Genomic DNA, 20,969 nt, shown 5'->3' with positions numbered 1-20,969 from the left:
AATATAATTCATTTGTTTTGTTTACGCTACTTCTGAGTTGGCTCCGACTTGAATGTATGGCATGTCATGACAATGAATGCTTGATTTGGAGGTACAATGCTGGGTTTAGCCAGTTGGGTAATTTTTAATATTTTTACCCAGGTTCTGGGTTGTTTTTCTGTACTTCAGCTTCTGGGTCATTTTTACTGTCAATGCAAATGATGAACGCCCTCGTATACCTACCGCTAACCCAATGTTGGGTAAACTGTGCCAAACCGGTTAAAACTGGATACATTTGTGTTTGAAAAAAACAAAACAAAAAAACACTTGACTGATGGGTAACTTCCTGAATTAAACTAAGGTTTGCAATACTTTGTATTCATGCCATAGTATTACTACATAAACAGGAAAACGATTGTAGTCTCACATTTCATCTTTTTTGTTACAATAACAAAGTTTCTGTGTGCTCCACTGACTACAATAAGAGAACTACTGATCTAGTGCACTTAAGACACAGCTGTGGTCACGCTATGCGTTTGACGGATGCCTGACAGATGAGATGGCATGAGGTGAAGCTGATTTTGATGTAACTTTTCAATCATGAATATATAAGATTGTCATTTAATGCACTGGAACAGCTTACTGATACCAGTTTTCTTCTGTTTATTATTATTAACTGTTCCTGTCTTGTATATATAGGAAATAGAGTGCATTTGTATTATTCCACAAAAAAAATAAACACTTCAAAAAAATGTCAAAAACAATCCAGCATGTGTTCTGTCCAATATTCCCTCAGCGATAAATTGCCAAATAACCCAGAAATGGTTATTTTTAATTCAGCATTTTTTAGAGTGTACGAGTTTGTGCACTTACAGGCAGCATCTGTTCATTATGCATGGATGGAGACCAAAAGTGGAAACATTTCTTGCAATGAAACATAAAGCCAAAAAAATGCAATTATGACAATGCATGGTTTGTATGTGTTTTTCATGTGATTTGAGGTATTTCTATGAGCATAAAGAATGTTTATACAAGAAATTCTAAGCAAATGCAGATATATTTCTGATATCAATTTCTGATTGGGTGTATATTGCAAAGCATCTAGCCACAAAGTGACTTTACACGTTTAGCACTGCAATGTAGAGTTAACAATACAAAAGCAGTGCTAACTGTAAATTTAAATTTAAAACGTTCTTTTATCGGTTTAAAAATATGGTGATAACCCAGGGTTAAGCACAGTGTGAAAAGCCCTGACGTGTGCCTTCCTCATTTATTCTAGGATTTTGTCAACTGTTTTATCTTGTGATGTGGAGGGTAGCTGGAAATAGGTTGATGGCAGCAACATGACCTCTGGGTGAGAAATCACTTAACTGAACTGAATATTATGTAATAAATAATTCTCACAGTTAGTATCATATCACACAGAACGCAGCACTGAACATCTAATGCTGATCTGTACTTTCAGTTTCTGGGCGTCTGGAGAGCAGAGAACTGTGGTGTGTTTTATCCATCAGGGTGGTATGATTATCTGAAAATATTCAGTATCTAGAAGGAACAAACAAATTCCTTTCTGAAAAAATCCACATTCTTTCTGATTTGACTGATCCTTCTCTATCAAGCTAGCTAAATATGTTTAACATGTGAATTCTTGCTAAATATGCAGTTATATTACGGGCTGTTGGCATGAGTTGTACTTGTGATGTAGCAGTGGTGGAGCGCTCTCGGAGTGAGTGAAAACCACAATGCTCCGACTTTTAAAAAATCCGCTCCTCGCTCCATTCAAAATCAGACCTCTCCGCTCACATACTCTGTTTGTGAGTAACTGTTGCTGTCATGACCAATGGTGTCAAAAGTATTCACATTCATTACTCAGGTAGAAGTATAGATACTAGGGTTTAAAAATACTTCTGTAGAAGTAGAAGTATCAACTCAAGCTTTTTACTCAAGTAAAAGTGTAAAAGTACTGGTTTCAAAACTACTTAAAGGGTTAGTTCGCCCATTTAAGACATGAAGTTGTATGCAATCCTTACCAGCACTATAGTGCATACACACTGACCCACCCTTTAGTCACCTCACTGGTCAGAGTTCTGGCCGCTGGAAGTTTTTCAAGATAGTACTCCCGGTTAGTTTCCGGGGCCTTAAAACTGATGGCCTAAAAAAAAATATTTGCGTTTAAAGCTTGAATAATTTACATCACAAAAAACACGCCTGACAAAATCCATACCTCAGTTTTAATCGGCACTATTTTCTTTCCATTTCTATCAATCCGCGCTGCTGTCAACGTCAACAGTGCGCACGTTCAGATCAGCTGTTCCATAGTGTTTACACAATCGAATGACAACGACATAAAAAGTAGAAAATGAACAATGGTGCGAACTTGTAAATTCCCAGGCTGTGACCACAAGAATGTGCCGGGATCACCGTTCAGATTCCAGTTTCGGATATAGCTACGAGACAGCTTTGGCTGGTTGCCATCATCGGCTACTCTGCGGGAGCTAAAATATCGAGAATCAAGGATTTCCGTGTGTGCAGTGCTCACTTCAGCGAAGACGATTACATCCCCAACCAAGGAGGAAAAATAAAAAAAAGCGAGTCGCGCTATCAACAGCTGATCTGAACGTGCGCGCTGTTGACGTTGACAGCAGCGCGGATTGATAGAAATGGAAAGAAAATAGTTCCGATTAAAACTGAGGTATGAATTTTGTCAGGCGTGTTTTTTGTGATGTAAATTATTCAAGCTTTGAAACGCAAATAATTTTTTAGTTAATTTTTCAGTTTTGAGGCCCCGGAAACTAACCGGGAGTACTATCTTGAAAAACTTCCAGCGGCCAGAACTCTGACCAGGGAGGTGACTAAAGGGTGGGTCAGTGTGTATGCACTATAGTGCTGGTAAGGATTGCATACAACTTCATGTCTTAAATGGGCGAACTAACCCTTTAAAGTATAAAAGTAAAAGTAATGTAAGGAAAAAAATGCCATTAAGGACAAAAGCTTAGGCCGCGCCACAGGGGCCTATTGTGCACTACCCCACCTCCTCAAAAAAACATTTTTCTAAAGGCCATAATGACTATAATGTTATATGTTAATGTTGAAAAATTTGGGATGCACTAGGCTACCTGTTTCAGCCGCATATATGCCCATTAAAAATGAACGCATTTTAGTACAATGTAAATACATTAAAGAACCATATATGTGTACTACTGAGCATTAACGTGTTTCATGGAGCGGAAGATATGATGACTAGTTGCCTATAAGTATTGTAATGGTGCAAAAAGTCAAACTTCAGAGGCATGTCATCAATAACCTTTACTGGAATGTAAATTTACACCCAAGCTTAGCTGCAGGAATCCGTGAGGGCAACGGACAAGAAAATTGCTGTACCCAGGGCAGGCTTAGTAACAATTACCCTTGTATGGTTGTCTATATAATATCAGGGGTGCACATAAGTTTTTCAGCCTGGTTCTCATATGAGAACCTGGAGATTTGGTTTGGTCCTCACACAGGCCATGGCATGTAGTGTGACCCATAAAATATAACTCTAAAAAAATGTATTAATAATAGTGATAATAATATTATTGCACTTCATTTATTTGTTTATTTTTTGTTTTGTTTTTATATATATAAATGAACTAACTAAAAAAAAAAAACTAAATAATCAAGTGTGATAATACAAATGCAATTATTTCATAGTAAACTTAAAAATAAAATGTTAATATTTTTATTATTATCATTATTATTATCATTCATTTTCAAACGTAAAATCAGCGAGCTTTTATTTTGGCGGGTTGCCGGCAAGTAAGTATTATGCGCTTCCGGGTTTAGCGCTGCTGATGGATGAGCGTCAGTGAATGAAATGTCACAGACAGCTTTGCTTTGAAGACGGCAGCAGGTAGCCTAGATTATGATTTCAGTTTGAATAGAAGTCTTATACAGTACAGTTTGTCGATCTAAAATGGTAATCTGTCAGAACTTATTTTACGCAGCGCATTTTTTATTTTGGTCGCGCATGCGGACCACTTATGTGCACCCGACATTTTAACTGAGTGAGCACAAAGAGACCAAACAGTTTGAGCAGAGAATTAGGAGAGTGCTGTAGACTAGTGCTGTCAAAATTAATGATTAATCCGAGTGATTAATAAACACAATCCTGATACCTTCCTGGTTTGTACTATGCTCAATTCTATAGCTAATGGCAACAATGTCACATTTAACTAGAAGATGTAACAAACACGTTGGACTCAATCCTGTATGTACAACAACAGGGTAATCTACATCAGTTACATTTCGCTCAGTTCTCTTCTGGAGTCTCTGCCACGGACATCTTCGTACTTGGCTACATACGTCTGCTATGTCCAGTGTTGGGGGTAACGAGTTATAAAGTTAGTATAGCCTACTTATCACAACATTGTCAATCGCAAACGCTAATTTATTCAAACGTCTCTCTACCGAACTACTTACTGTAGCTTAATTTGCGGAGGACGAAGAGAAAGCACCCGTTTGATAAATGAGCCAGTAGTGGAGAAATAATAACTTTTAAGAAATAATCTTATTTGAGTAACGACCCCAACATTGGCTATATATGTCTTTGCTGGAGTGTGACGTGATTTGTGTCATGTGCAGGTGGATCGCGTACAAACCAATAGGGTGTCGGAATGGTATATGTTTACACTTCTCATCCAACCACAATCAAATTCACTCTCTCCGGATGGCGCGATTTATCTGGATAGGTTTTTTTTTTTTTGAACGATGACAAGCCGGAATGAAAACAAGCTGAAATGAAATGGGAGTAACGAGGCTATTTTTAAAATGTAAGGAGTAGAAAGTACAGATAATTGCGTGAAAATGTAAGGAGTAGAAGTAAAAAGTCGGCTGAAAAATAATTACTCCAGTAAAGTATAGATACCCAAAATTTCTACTTAAGTAAGGTAACGAAGTATTTGTACTTCGTTACTTGACACCTCTGGTCATGACAGATCTATTTCAGAACCAGCCGCTACCAAAATAATCTGGCTGGGGGCGCTGGCCGCCTGTTGCTCACCACTGTCTTAATGCATCATTTAGCTAAAGAAGCTCCTGATTTGCACGCAAATATGCTATGCTATTTGGTTTTGGACCAAAGAAATTACTCCTAGTGACAGAAACAACTTGCTAGTTTCATTTCCTCTCAAGTGTCTGTCTATCTATCTATCTATCTATTGATAGACTATTAAAATATTTGTTATTTTTATCACATCTTTCCATATGGATTTTTGTGAAGTCATATTTTGTCTTAATATAATATTGTTTTGAACTGCTTGCTATTAAAATTGTTAATTTTAACTGTTTTTGATTTTTGTTTTTAAATTATGAATTGTATTAAAACCAGACGAAAAACCTAATAATCAAACTAAACATCATCATAACTCATTTGAATAATAATATGCAATGATAATAATAAAAATAATAAAAAAAAAAACACTCAGTTGCATCAGCTAATACGTTTTTATATCAGTTTTGAATTTGTTAACACTATTGGGTAAGTTTAGGGCTGGATTTGGTGTAGGGCATATTTCCAACATGATAGAGCGTTAACCTTTAGCGACAGTCCCTGCATATTTGAATTCTGAACCGCCATAATACGTATCTGAAGCAACATAATAAAAAAAACAGCAATACGTACCAATATCTTCGTAATAAAAGCGTGCCAGGGTTCACATATTGAACCTGTGTTTTAGCGCCACTCAGTGGACATTTCTATTTGAAACTGCGGCGAAACGTGCAGCAAGGTACGTAAAACGGTGTCGCACAAAAAGTGCGCAGAGGTACGTATTTTTATGAGACCGGGTTGGCATCTTCTGTAGTGGTTCTGCCCCAGTTACAATTCTTGCGTAATTTTTTCCATTTTATGAACCAAAGCAACTACACTGTAAAAAGTTATAAGTTGACTTAACTTAAAAAAATTTAGGAAACCCGTTGCCTTAAAAATTTAAGTAAATGATAATTAAAAAAAAAAATAAGTGAAGTGAATTGTCAAGTATTGTTTCCTCAATTTATTTAAGTTAAGTCAACTTATCACTTTTTACAGTGTAAGAGAAAAAAAAAAGGTGGATGTCAAGATTTTCTGTAAAAAATTATGATAAGCTTCAAGTTGTGCTATTCTGATTCAAATACCTGAATGTATATACAGTGGCTCTTAATAAACTTAATTAGGTGTCAGCGGCATAATATCAAAAGTTTATTTTTTTCTTCTTCTTTCAGCTTTCTTGAGTTTTGAGTGATTTTGAACTTTAGATGTACTGAAATTAGATCAGTTCTGTTCTGCTTGTCTGACTAACAGCTTACAGGAGAGGAACAAATATTGTCTGTGAACCAATAACTGAAGTCAAGCCCCGTTTCTATTCTCATGATAGAAATATCAAAGATGACAACATTTTATTGCACTTATTGCATTTTGTTACATTTAATATATAGTAAATTAGACCAACTCAATCGGTCAAATCTTAATTAACCAACAGCAGCTTTAACCAAGTGCACAAAACTAGAAGCTTTGGTGGAAGAAAAAGACTTGAGATGACAAACAGATCAAAACAGCATGTCAGAAATTTCATAATTTTCTATCGATAAATCATTTGCCCTCAGTTGAAGAGCTGGACTGAGAGCAAAATTTCAAAATGTATAATATGTGTCATTTGAGTAATAATATTAAGGTACTACAACAAACATGCACCCTTTAGGGGTAAATAAGGTAAAAAGGTGTATCTTTTTAAAGGGTACTGTTCCAGTGACAGCTTTTGTACCTGTTTTACTGAGATTATACAGAAAGAGAAGCAGATCTGATTATAAATAAGCAGATCATCATAAACAAGAGAGGGAAAAGTGAGGAAAAGAAAAGTTTGAAGTTAATTAATTAACAATTAATCAACACAAAACTCACATTTGTCTTTGTCTTTGCTAAACAAGTATACTTGTTTACAAGTCTAAAGTGGCAAAGGTTCAAATCCAAAATCTCCTTCACTGTGATCTTTAGCCCTTAGACACCTGAGATGTAAAATGTTTGCTAAATTCTCAAATAATTGCACAGAACTGGGAATGTGCAGAACTACATATTTTAATATTTGGAGGATCTTATGAGAATGAGAGCAGAGAATTATGCAGGAAGCCATGCATAAAGAGGGATGACAGATCAGACACATTTTCTGTAGGTACAGTACTTAGATCATCGTTAAACACACAAACAAATAGATAAATGCCAATTGTAAAATCGAATCAGGTAAAAATGATCAGAATAAGCAACATTATTAGAAGAAAAATCTACACATAGACTTTCTAGTAGGCTACAAGTAAACAGTTTACATTGTGGGAAATGGAGATTTGTATCACTGTATCATTCTCAGCAAAACTCAGTATATATATATATATATATATGCAGACAGGAAATGACTGCTCAGTGTGGTCATAGCGGTGTAGTTAAGGTTCGGTCTCTTAAAGCATTAGCACACAGCGGTGCAGGCCACACACCAGCAACTTTGACTCTAGACGACTCACACCAGTAGAAGCATTGCGATACGAGAGATGGAAAGAAAATATGTATTTGAGATGATCACTGATGTCAACAGAGATGCTAGAAACCGTCATAATGTCAGGACAGAAACAGAGAAATCGGACACCAAGGGACACCAAACACCTCAACACACAGGTACTGAGACATTATAGTAACAAAAACTAACATGCGCATAAGAGTCATATATATGTGTTTAAGAAATATTTATCTTCATATTTGTGATCTACAGGAAGTGATTGTGTAAAGGTCAGAAGCTTCAGAGCAGCTCCAGTGTGTTTGGTTCTGCTGTGTGTTCTTCTGCTGACTGCACTCATAGTGCTGGGTGTCAATCTCCATAATATGATTGAGGAGTTTTACATCAAGAACAAAAACAAATATATGAACAAATACTAAAATATTTAGGGGGGGTAAGATTCTAGTTATTATATATAAGTGTTTTTGTTTAGTCAGACATATTTCTATTGTATTATTAGGACTTTGTGAAAACGAAGATGGTTTCTGGTGGTTCTGAAGTCTGGATCGGTCTGACTGAGGTGGAGGGCACATGGAAATGGGTTGATGGCAGCACACTGACCCTGGGTGAGAAATCTCTGAATTAAAATATTTACTTCAGCTTAAAATATTTCAGACTATTGTTCTACTTCTAGAACCTAATTGATCAAATTAAATACCATTAACGGCTTTTAAGTTACATCCACCAAACTCAGCACAGACCTACAGCCTGTTCTGACCTAGTCTACCATCTGCCTATTCATTTACCCATCCATTCATCAACCCACCGACCTAGCTATGCACTGGCCCCTTTTGTCTATACAACCAAGACCATGATCGCAACCAACAACAAACATCACAGAAATGCCTGAGCAACCACATAGCATGCCTTAGTACCCAAAACACCATCGCAACAGCCTAGCAATGCTCTATAACAACTTTGAGCAGCTGGCTACATTCATTCTGTATATTGTGTGCCTGAATGGCCATTAAAACAGTCAAACTTTTCAAATGCTTTTAAATGTTTAAACAAAATCAAAGTTAGTCCTGTCTTTATCTCACAGTCAGACATCTAATGCCAGTCTGTTGTTGCAGGTTCTGGGCATCTGGAGAACCTAGTGATAGCTCTGGTAATGAGGAATGTGCTGTAAATCTGTCATCAGGGTTTGCTGATTATTCATGTAATAACATTTTTAAATGGATCTGTGAAAAGAACAGTTTGAACTAAGTACACTGAAGGGTTAATAAAGGGATGTTACAACATGTTTGGTCTCATTTCACTTATTCTTCTTAAACACAGTTCTACAAGTTCTCATGTAGTAAATCATCTTTATCGTTGAAACTCTGAGTAAGCTCATTTATGATTCTATTATATGTTGTTACTGAAACAACATCTCACAAAGTCAAACTTAAAGTTAAAATGTTGCAATATTAACATCTCAACAGATCAAGTTTGGTGTGTGGTTATTTAGATTTTCCTTCAATTCTGCGTGATAACGATTGTGACGCAGACACTTTACATTTAAAGGGATAGTTCATCCAAAAATGAAAATTCTGTCATTATTACTCACCCTCATGTCATTCCAAACCCCTAAGATGTTTGTTTATCTTCGTAACACAAATTAAGACAATCCAAGAGCTTTCTAACCCTGCATAGACAGCAATGCAACTACCACGTTCAAGTCCCAGAAATGAAATAAGGACATTGTTAAAATAGTCCATGTGATGCTCACGGGTGTAATCAAACATATCTTAATTTTTGTTCTGAAGATAAACGAAGGCCTTACATGTTTGGAACGATATGAAGGCGAGTAATTAATGACACAACTATTCCCTTTTAAAAAAGAAAATAATGCATTTCAATCATTTATAAAAGTAAAAAAAAAAAGAAGCAAATTCAAGCAAAGGCTAAACAACATGACTAGATTTTCCACCAGTCTACAAAAAATGTGTGAATGTGGGGGGGGGGGGTCTTTATCGTTATCATTTATCTGCAAAAATGGTTTAATATAAACAAACAGGATATGACTGCTCAGTGTGGTAACAGTGGTGTAGTTAACGTTCAGCCTCTTAAAGTACACAACGGTGCAGTCCACACACCGGCAACTTACACGATTTGACTCTAAAAGACCAAAAATGTGCAAGAGGAACAGCACAGGTACTGAGACTCATTTCATTATAACAATATCTAACACACACATTTTAGTCCTGTCAGTAATTAACATTTATCTTCATATCCGTCATTTTCAGGAAGTGATTCTGTGAGGACCAGAAGATACAAAAAAGCTACAGTGTATTTGGTGCTGCAGTGTGTTCTTCTGCTGGAGGCAATTATTTTGCTGCTTACTGAACACAGAACTAAGACTTACCAGTATGAAAACAGTGCGGTAACCTTCAATAAAACAAGGATCGACCTACTTTCTGAGACTGAAAATTTGTTAAAAAAGAAGGATAAATTAGTGAATGCCAATAACGAAATGACCAAACAAAATCACCAGTTAACTGAGGAGGAAAAACTACTGTCAAAACATCTTTGTGAAATGGGTAATCTTGAACTATACACTAAAACTACACAAATATTCATTATTAAAAAGATATCATATAGGGCTGCAACAACGAATCGATTAAATCGATAAAAATCGATTACTAAAAGCGTTGGCAACGAATTTCATAATCGATTCGTTGTGTCGCGCGACGCGGAGACGTTTGATTATTAAAAAAAAAAAACTTTAGTTGAGCGCGGAGCGAGTGAACACACTCGGTCTCTCTCGCGCACGGATGGTAGCAGAGTTTGGCGCCTCATAAATAAAAAAAAAAAAAGTAAAAAAAAAAACGAGCGGAGGTAGAGGAAAGATACATGGCGGAGGCAGAGAAATCCGTGCGACCCAAGTCATCCAAGGTGTGGGAGCAGGGGCGGCGTTTGCGTATGGCAGTTGCCATACTCTAGCCCAGTCAGGTGCTGTGAAAAATTATCCAAACTTGAGTCGCTTATAATTCGTTTTTATTATTTTAAATCAGAGAGTTTTAAAAATAGTAAACCAATGATAAGCATTAAAATAACTTGTCAGTAAAACGCCATTGGATCATCGAGCTCAAGTTGATGAAAGCATAATGCACTTGCTGCTTCAGATAACAGTTACAGCCGTTCTAATGACAGACAAAACACTCCATCTCCGTCATTCTCTGGTCAAAAACATTATTAACTCCATTTGAGCTTGATTTTCATATAATGTTAAGTGCAAGTGTCTGATACAATACCAACGCTAACGACGCAGTGTTGTTAAATTATTTAATTTTTTGCACTCCCCCCCCCCCCCCAAAAGTCTATATATTTGGCAGATGTAAAGCATACATGTGTATGTTTTTTGTGTTAGTCCATTTTTATTTTATTTTATTATTATTATAACAGCTCAGGGATGTTCAAGGAGCAACATGTTTGTGCACTTTCTAAAGATTTTAGTTCTGTTTTTGAATAAAGGGTTGGAAATGAATGCTTTTCTTTTTTTAATCCGATTCATCGATTAATCGAAAAAAATAATCGACAGATTAATCGATTATTAAAATAATCGTTAGTTGCAGCCCTAATATCATATGTGTGTAGTACAAGCTGTTATTAGTAAGTTTCAATGCAGAGTAAATGAGAACAAAGGGCTTGTACCTAATATGGTTGTGTTACCAGATGGATGGAGGTGCTATCAATCCAGTTTATACTACATTTCCTCTGAAGAGAAAAACTGGACTGACAGCAGACAAGATTGTTTGAAGAGAGGAGCAAATCTGACTATTATAAACAGCAACGAAAAACAAGTGAGTAAAACACTGTTTCAAAATTATTCATTAACTCAAATTCAATGTATGCTAGTTAAGATATTGAAACATTATTTTAATTATATTCTATAATTAGGATTTTTTTCAAACTTATGGTGAAGTCTGGATCGGCCTGACTAATACGGAGGGAACATGGAAATGGGTTGATGGCAGCACACTGACCTCTAGGTGAGAAATGTGAAAAGTGAATTGAACTTATTATTATGTAATACATGTTTCTCACAATCAGTATAATATTACAAATAGAGAGCAAAACTGAACATCTAACGATGGCTTGTAGTTTCAGCTTCTGGGCATCTGGAGAGCCCAATGGACATACACAGAATGACTGCGTTGTGACTTCAAAGCGTCATGACAAATCAGAGTGGTATGACTATCCATGTAGTTCTGCTTTTAAATGGATTTGTGAAAGAAAACCATCTTAAAATAACATCTGTAATATGATCGCTAATAGGAAGCAGGTAAAATATAAATGTGTACTTGTATTTGGCTATTTTTGTAAGCTAAAGATTGTTTCTTCAAAAAGTCCCATTGTAATAAATCTTCTTTATTAAATCATTGAGGAAATAAGTTTGTTTCTATTTTGTTGGTGCACCTGTGCAGATTTTGAAGCTTTCTGCGGTTTTAAAACACATAGCAGCTAGCATTGCGCTGTTGTACTATTGTACTTCCGATATCTCAATAGCAGTGATGCTAATAGCAGAAGTATCAAACAATGAGCTCCAACACGCACCAGATCAAGAGTCTGCAGCTTCACACTAGAAAAAATGTACTGAAGTTAGTGCTAGGCTAACAGCTAAATCTAGGTAGTATTCACTATGGCTTGCTAATGCTAACATTGCACTTAGCATGCAGGCTTCAGTCTGCTGTTAACTGAGGGCATCCTGAAAGAAGCATGCAAACCCTTTCAACCACTGAGAAAGAATCCAAAGGCAGAGAACTTAATTTCTACTTAATGGATTCGCTACAAGGGTTGATCAGTTATCCTACAACAAAAAATATGGCCACAAAAGTTATTCTGAAACACCACGAGACATTTTGACCACAATGGCTTCTTCTAAAAACCTCAAGATCAGAAACATAGAAGCAGAAGTTCATAATACTACGAACTCCATGAACAGACACAGAACAACATTTACCAATTGAAGGGTTTCAAGAAATTGAAAATGTCTGAAAGTTACAGGAGATACAGGAAATAAACAGAAAAAGTTAAGAGGAGATAATTATCAATGTCAGTGCATTCAAATTTACCTGCAATATATGATAATTTCTTAACTGACTATGGGCAGAGGAAAAAAGCAAGGAACCTTCATTTTATATATACTGTATGTCCTTTATAATAAACTTCATCAAGAAATAAAAAAAATAAAATAATTACATGTTAATGTTATCGTCTTAACAGGATATCACATGTTCCTGACCACAGCTGCAAAAGCTCAAAACCAGAACACTTCCCTTAGTACAACAACTTTACCAAATGTTTACAATTTACAAAATGCAAAGAGAGAAACACTGAGATGATGTGACTCCAGACATTAAAATAAAAAAGGTGAATCTCAAGAGAAGATAAAGAAGAGATGAAGATCATGGCGATCCTATAAACAGTCATGATGTCAGGAAACAGAACTCAAACACTAAACAGCTCAACATACATGTACTCAATTCTATTATAACCACTAACACATTTTAGTAAGGGCCTCATGATATGATCATGCCAATATGCTGTGATATAATAAAGACGTCTCCTGTAAGGAAATGCCTCTTAGCGACAGAAACAACTTATTAGTTTCACTTCCCTGTTTTTAGATGGACCATTTGTAATTACTTCCACATTCAAATGTTTTACCCCTAAAGAAATGAATAGTACTTTGAAATTATGTTACACTCACACAAGATGGAAACTGTTAAGTAGTCCAACATTTCAATCCAACATTTCTTCTTATTCAGCTGATAATGTTTTGTAATAATAATAATAAAAACAAATGTAACTTCAATTATATAGTTGTGCATTGGAGTAGCACTATGTTCTTTCGAAAGGTGTTACTACAGTGCGACTTGTGGCATTGGTGGCATTTGCAGCATCAGCATCTGAGAAGTGCTTGCTACCAAAAGCAACTAGTTCTCAACCAGAGTGTTTGTTATACAAAGATTGCAACTGTAGTGAAAGAGCAACTACGGTGAAGAGTAACTACAGTGCATTTCATTATGATCTGCAGTACACGAGTACAAAAGATAAAGCTTACCAAAAAAAGCGTAGGCTACACCTTACTAGGATATCACGTTCATGACCACAGTGGTGCCTTATAAAGGTAAAAGCTCCAAGCAGAAGTTCAGAGCAGTGCAGCCTACTTGAAGCAACAACTTCTAATAATCTCACATTTTTCTCCATCTTAGTAATGGAATTTATGGAACACGGAATGGGTAAAGATGTACATGTACATGTACTAATGTACATTCTGTAAACATTCATGATGTCAGTACAGAAAGAGAGAACACCAGGAAACACCAAACACCTCAACACACAGGTACTGAGACTCATTTCATTATAACAACAAGACACATATAACACATTTGAGTTATATGAGTGTTCAATCTAATCTTTACTTTATTTCTTCTGAGAAGAAGAGCTGGGCTGAGAGCAGAAGATACTGTACAGAGAGAGGAGCAGATCTGATCATCATAAACAACAGAGAGGAACAAGTAAGTGAAACTAATTTTATAACTATGGGAGGAACATTTTTATACTTTATCATATAACTGTGCTATTTTATTTATTTTTTTCTCAGGATTTTGTGAAGAATATTTCTGCTAATGCTAATGTCTGGATTGGTCTGACTGACATGGATGTGGAGGGCAGATGGAAATGGGTTGATGGCAGCACACTGACCTCTGGGTGAGAAATCACTGAACTAAACCGATTATTACGTAATAAATTATTCTCACAGTCAGAATCATATCACACAGAAAGCAGTACAGAACATCTAATGCTGATCTGCTGATGCAGGTTCTGGGATCCTCGAGAACCCAATGGATATAGAAGAGAGAACTGTGCTCTGACTTATTCACCGGGATGGGCTGATTATCCATGCAATGATCTTTTTATATGGATCTGTGAAAAGAGGATTTTAAAATAAGTCATCACATGAACTGCAGGTTCATGTAATAAAATACATATGGGTATATGTTCCCCGTAGAACAGCTATATTTAAAGGAACTGCAACTGCTAGAACACAGCAGTCCCCCCCCCCCACATACAAAGTACAATCATTTACAACACCAAACAGTGAAGTGACCTGAGAGTACTTAGTGTTAACAGAACTATTGCTGAGACATAGGAGATGAACAGAAAGATGGAGTGGAGATGATGATCTACCAGTTGTTACTTTGATTTACAGAAATTTTACAGAAAATGACTTTGAGGACACAGTAAAAATGTGGGGCATGTCCAAAGTTTATTTCCACAGAGATATCACCTGATTTGGTTTAAATATCTTGATAATGCTAATATCAATCAATCAACCAACCAACCAACCAACCAATCAATCAATCAATCAATCAATTGTTTATTTCTATAGCACGTTTAAAAACAACACAAGTTGACCAAAGCGCTTTACAGACCCAAAATTACAAACCAAAATACATTGCACTAGATGTCAAGGAAATGCTTGTTTTGAGCCATTATTACACTAATTATGATTGTTTGATGTTCAGTGCTAATGACAGAAACCACTTAATAGTTTTTTTTTTTTTTAATAGTCTTTTTAGCAAAATGTGTCAAAGGTTTTCCTTAAATGTGCACTCTTTGTAATTTCTTCAACATTCAAATGTTATACTGAAATAAAAAGTATTTTTGAAATGTGTTACAAATCATGTACACTCATGTAGACTTGCGACCACAAAAAAGTCTCGTATATGTGTAACTTCCATGTGTAACTGCATGTGTTTATTGTTCAAGAAGAGATGCTGTCTCAGTTCAGTAAGACTCTGTTCAACTGAGGATTAATTAAAAATGCACTAGTTATCATTTTAAAGCAGGAATGGGCTCTCTCTTAAAGCAATGGGAAGAAATGGAAAGTGTTATTGGTGTTTCTTCATGTTTCCTTTTATGTTATCAGATTTTTTTCTTTTCCATTTTGTTATATGAAGGTCACATTAAACTGATTAGAAAAGTTTTACCATCCCTCCATCGTTTTGTTTCAGTGCATTGATTCAGTTGCATGCTTCTTAAAATATGGAGATACATAATAAAATATGACATTTAAACTATGTACACTATGTACAATTTTTACACTAATCATGTCTGTAAAACTGACTGTCCCTCAGTTCCTCAATTTCTCTCAAATCAAAAGGTTCGAAAGTTCAAAAGGTGGTGTACTTTTTATGAAAGAGAAAAAAACTTCCTTATATAAACGTGAATGATGACTGAGCTAAGCAGAGAGCAGTATATTGAGATTTTTCAGATGAGCTGGATGTTGACTACTGAGAAGGGTGTTAATGAACTTTCATCTGTTGTAGATTATGCAAAATGTCTGTCATGGCACTATAAAAAAAGACAACTTTCTGTAAATGCTCATTTCAAGTGAAAAAAAAAAAATTAAAATGAAAATTGAAAACTGCTGAGCATACATAAAGGAACAGAACACCGAAACCAGCACTTCTGTCATCATTTAATCACCCCTGACTTGGATCTGGATCTTTAATCTTCTCATTTTAGAACTGTTGCTTTAAGCTGAAATAAACTCTGCTCTCATCTCTTGAATTCCTTTAGCTGAGAAGGTATTTTAAAGAGGCAAGTGTTCAGACGACACAGTCGGGGAGAGTTGGAGACATACTAAATGATATTTCTAAGGTCATTAGAATGAAGGACATGACAAAGAAGTCGCTTTTGAATGTGACTTGGCCTTTAACCAGCCTACAGACGGCCGGTGTCTCATAGCAACTGCAGGTGATACTATGTTTCTTACATTATAAGTCTGCTCTGAAGTCTTGAGCTTTAAGTTCTAGAAACAAAGAAAAAATTAAATGTATCAGAATAATTTTGAGCCAAATGTTTACAAAACGGTTTAATACATACTTGCATTAAAAACACACAAATACCAGAGAATGTTATCTGTTAGCATTCCTGACCTGTGCTTGCCCGCACAGGAGGGCTGGTGTGTGACACTCATGATGAAAAACGTGCTCATAGAAACCATTTTAAACTGATCTGGTCAACTCATTGGGGAAATATGCAGTGGGCACACATTTAATGTCAATAGCCAATCAAGTATAAAGGTAATAGAAGCCAGGCAGCGAGTATTCGGGACCATGTAAATGCCCTCTGAGGCCTTCACCTCTGTGCTTTATTGATTTACAACCTTTTCCATCCCTTCAGCAACTTTTATTGATTTCTCACTTTGTTACAATTATTGCGTATTTGTCCTGTACCTGAGCCGAGAGACATTCAGAAGAGAAGTGTTCATGGATATGGGTATTGAGACAAAAAAAAAAAAAAAAAAACTCCACTCAAGAATATTAATTTCATTACATGACACTCAACAAAAATTATTTATTAATAATAATAATAATAATAAAAACTTAAAATAAAATTTATGGGTATCAATAAACGTCTTTCAAAACATTCTAGAACAAAAAAATGTTGCTAAAATAATAAAGTCACTTAAAAAGGAATTTAAATATATTAAAATTAAATAAAAGTATATTCTGTTTCCAAAAATTTGCGTAAATAAAATAATAAATTGTTTCTTTCAAAAATAAATAAATCAATAAACAATATTTAAAAACTTTGCTTCAGAAACTTTAACAAAAACATGTTGTTAAAAATAATAGAAATAACTTTTTAATGTACTAATGTACTAAATTTATATTTACACAAATGTTGTAAATATAAATAGAATGTAGTTATAAATATAAATAAAATATAAGTATAAATAATAAACGTAAAATAAATACACATATTATTTTTTTATAAATAAATAAATATTTTTGTGTGTGTGTGTGTGTGTGTGGGGTGCTCAAAGCCTCTGAAAACATCCCCAGTTAGAACCTGAACTGCTGGCCTGATCGGGGCGGTTGAAAAAAATTTGACTGCCAAGCCCTGACAAGGTCACGGCAATCACCGTATACGTTCCCCCACTGTTCTGTGTAATCGTCTTAACCTGAAACAATTTCCGACAATAACATGCGACCATAAGCCAACACTATTAGAGATAATGAGACATTTATTCAAATGTGATTGCATGACTCTCCAACCTAATCTGGGTTAAATACAAACACGCATTAAAGGCCTTGCAGCGGCTTTGTCTGAATGAGATTGTGACTATGGCGACAGAGTGTGTTGGGTTAATTACGGCCGTCGTCCACTATTAGCGGTGACGAGGCCACATTCCACCGGTCTGTTCCGATAACTTTCGGCCAGCGCTGTAATGAATTGCAATTCAGAGCGGAGAGGAAGCTGCATATCAAAAACAATTAGACTCGATCAAACTGACTTATAATCACTCTAATTATCTGTATTTGCATCCTGATTAAATGCGTATCTGCTATGATAAGGTGCCAGAGTGTATTTATCTGAGACAAACTGCAGGATGGCGAAATAAAGAGACAAATTAGGAAATATCAGGAGGATAAAATAACCTCGCAACACCGGGTCAGTTTTTCAGAGCCTTTCCAGCCCTCGTTGACAATTACTGACAACTAAATCACAGCCTGACAACAGGAAATCCTCTTACCAGATCATTCTGTGTAACACCTCATGATTTGAGACGGCCCGGTCACTTTGTGTCATTCAGTCACTCTCAAATTCAGACCAAGCATCCACGGAAATTGCTAGGGAAGAAATGGGCACGGACAGAAAGCGGGATATGTTGTTCAAAGAGGAGAAACCGGATTCCATCAGAGAGAGGAAAGATAAATGGATTCTATGTAAAGATTGAGAGAGAAAGAAAGAAAGACAGCACAGGTGTGAGACAGACCGAGAGAGAGAAACAGGAAACGCCTCTCAACTCTGTGATTTAACGGTCCGGAGAGCCGTGCCCGGCGGCAGACGGGGAAACAGTTGGCATGCCTCTCATTACGGTGTCATGCTAGTGTCCCTCTCTCTCTCTTTGCCACCTGTCCAGCATACCTAATGCCACCCTGGCATTTTGCCACTGCCATTGGCTGACATCATCAAAGCAAGCGAAGGTGGGGCGTCACCCCAGACTGGCAGAGAAGAGATGGGAAGTTGTCCACTGCCATATGTTTTTGCCCTTCCAAACCACAGGTCATTACTGCCACTTTTTTTTTTAATTATTTAAGTTTAATTAACCCGTCTATGTGGTCCCTCTTATGGGCCAAGAGCTTGATCCTGACAGAAGCCGAGGGTCTTTAGAAGTGCTAAGCGTTTGTGAGATCACAGAAAAGCAGTCTGTAATCACATCGTCTCCACAGAATGCTCAACACAGTGTCTGACAAAACTGTTGGACAGCATCAAACCCCAACAGCTTGACATGGAGACAGTACCTTCTTCACAATGTGCCATTATAAATTGAGTTGGGAATCAAGAACTGATTCCGTTTTAAATAAATAAATAAACAAATACTACAACCGGATGTTCTGTACAGCAAACAATTCATGAAGTTCTTTATAGTCCACAGAAACATACAAGTGTGGCTAGTGAAGTCTGATTCCCCAGTTAAGAGTGATTATTTTTAGTAAATCAAAAACATCTAAGAAGTCTGATTCCTAAATTGAATGACTCTAATGAACAGTTGTTTTTATTGAATTGAATAACATAGGTATTGGTCAGTGAAGTCTGACTCCTTTATGAGCCAATTATCATGAGCTAATGATTCTTACAAATGTTTCTTTTTAGTGAATCGTAAATATTCAGATCAATAAGTGAAGTCTGATTCTCAAGCTAAAGACTAATGGAGTCTATTTTTAGTGAATCAAAAGCATACAGGAAGTCTGATTCCAAAATGAATGACTTTTATGAGGGGTTGTTTTTAGTAAATCCAAAAACAGAGTTTGATCAGTGAAAAGAGTCAGAGTAAATGACTCTTTTGAGCGTGTTCTTAATAATGAATCATACAAATGCAAGACATCTGATTCCGAGGTGAATGACTCTTACGAGTGGTTGCTTTTAGTAAATCCAAAAACAGAGTTTGACCAGTGAAGTCTGAACCCTGAGCAAATGACTCTTACAAATGGTTCTTTTGAATGAAAAATAAATATTCAGTAGTCTGATTCTCAAGTAAATGACTCTTATAAGATGGTTATTTTTAGTGAATCAAGTTTTATTAAATCAGAAACTGTGTGGCTTATGAACCGGTTCTTTTCAGTGAACTCTCTTATAAGAAACATTAGTGGACTTCACTGATAAAATTGATTCAAAAACAACCAGAATAGTCTGGTTACCATACAAAGGATTGTTTTTATTCCCATCCCTAAATATAATACATGGAAAAATGCAGATTCTGTCAAGAAAGGACAAGATTTGGATAGTCAACAGCAGGAGCGCTGTAACCTAACACTAGCACAACCTTTTAATAGCCTTCCCACAATCAATATGCACATTACAGCTCCTGTATAATTCAATACGCATATAATTCAATATGTTCCTTGAGCTAAAAAGCCTCCTTGGCTATATTAAGAATGATATGAAACCATATCACACATTTCAGTTCTTAAATTTCAACCCTCTGTGGACATAAACATCCAAGCGTCCATGTAATCAGAAACTTCTTTGTTTGAACTTTCTGCCATGACCTTTTGATGGCCATGTAAACAAATGAAGAACTTGTTCTCTCCCCTCCACTATTCCCTAGCAGCAAGACCTCATGGGTAATGTAGTCCATGCTTGTAATACTGAAGAGCCTGTCTTCTCTGGAGTACGTTTTTTTTTTTTTTTTTTCAATTCTCTACAATATTCTGCAAGGCGACAGTGTCCTAAATGCAATTACTGTACACAGCAGAGCGGAGCGGAGAGTGTCCGCGGGGATCGCCGGTAAACAGGATGCAGTCAGAGGGTGCAGGAGTTCTGCTGCTACCTAATTTAATTGGCGCGGCTACTCAGCTAGCCCCAGGTGATCGCTACATGGAATCATTGTAAAGAATACATTTAAAATAACCCCAGGCTATACTGATGCACCTTTTTTCCTCAAGATCCCTTCGTGCCGATGTGGGTTTTTACATTTTTTTTATTACTTTCTCTTTGTCCCAGGGAGGATCTGTCGTTGTCATGATGAGCTTATAAGAAAGATATTAAGAGTGTAAACAGTGATGGTACGCTGAGATGAAAAAATGGTTTGAGGGGAAGAGAAAAAGCATGACAGAGAAAGGGAGGACGGTAACCAAAGCCTGTTTATTAGTCGTATGATGCACAAGAAAAAAATAATGCACCTAATTAAGTACGTGCAAGGTTTCTTAACATTTTTAGCTTCAACATACATGAAGTTTACATTTATTTGAGTACTGCTGATGTTGCTTTGTTGCAAACTTGTTTCCTGTTGAATTTAAGCCATTTCTCGCCATGTTTTTTTTTTTTTAATCAAATAAATGTCTTGAGAATAAGAGATTCATATTATAAGTATATTAAAAAAAAATCTCCAAACTTTTGAACAGTTATAAATAGCATATATCAATAAAT

At 36.1% G+C, this 20,969-nt stretch overlaps 2 protein-coding genes across 9 annotated transcripts in view; one reads left to right on the top strand and one right to left on the bottom strand.

The window, feature by feature from the left end:
- The window catches only part of cadm2a (cell adhesion molecule 2a), a 423,456-nt gene that overhangs the window by 192,033 nt on the left and 210,454 nt on the right, over positions 1–20,969 (bottom strand). The gene's annotated exons all lie outside the window — the stretch shown is intronic.
- Positions 9,501–12,404, top strand: LOC131547990 (C-type lectin domain family 4 member E). The gene is made up of 5 exons (XM_058788817.1): positions 9,501–9,668; positions 9,761–10,054; positions 11,190–11,317; positions 11,415–11,506; positions 11,619–12,404. The coding sequence occupies exons 1-5, from the start codon at positions 9,647–9,649 to the stop codon at positions 11,761–11,763; spliced, it is 681 nt and encodes a 226-aa protein (XP_058644800.1). The 5' UTR covers positions 9,501–9,646; the 3' UTR covers positions 11,764–12,404.

This window comes from Onychostoma macrolepis, chromosome 10 (assembly GCF_012432095.1).
Source record: "Onychostoma macrolepis isolate SWU-2019 chromosome 10, ASM1243209v1, whole genome shotgun sequence".
Classification (NCBI taxonomy): domain Eukaryota; kingdom Metazoa; phylum Chordata; class Actinopteri; order Cypriniformes; family Cyprinidae; genus Onychostoma; species Onychostoma macrolepis.
Note: the sequence above shows the minus strand (reverse complement) of the source record. Positions and strands in the feature narration are given on the sequence as shown.

Bases quoted from the DNA above. Each gene is read 5' to 3' on its own strand.
- LOC131547990 (XM_058788817.1), top strand. From the start codon at position 9,647: ATGTGCAAGAGGAACAGCACAG. The intron at 10,055-11,189 runs GTAATCTTGAAC...TTGTGTTACCAG, and splicing joins AAAACATCTTTGTGAAATGG to ATGGATGGAGGTGCTATCAA. The intron at 11,318-11,414 runs GTGAGTAAAACA...TTCTATAATTAG, and splicing joins TAAACAGCAACGAAAAACAA to GATTTTTTTCAAACTTATGG.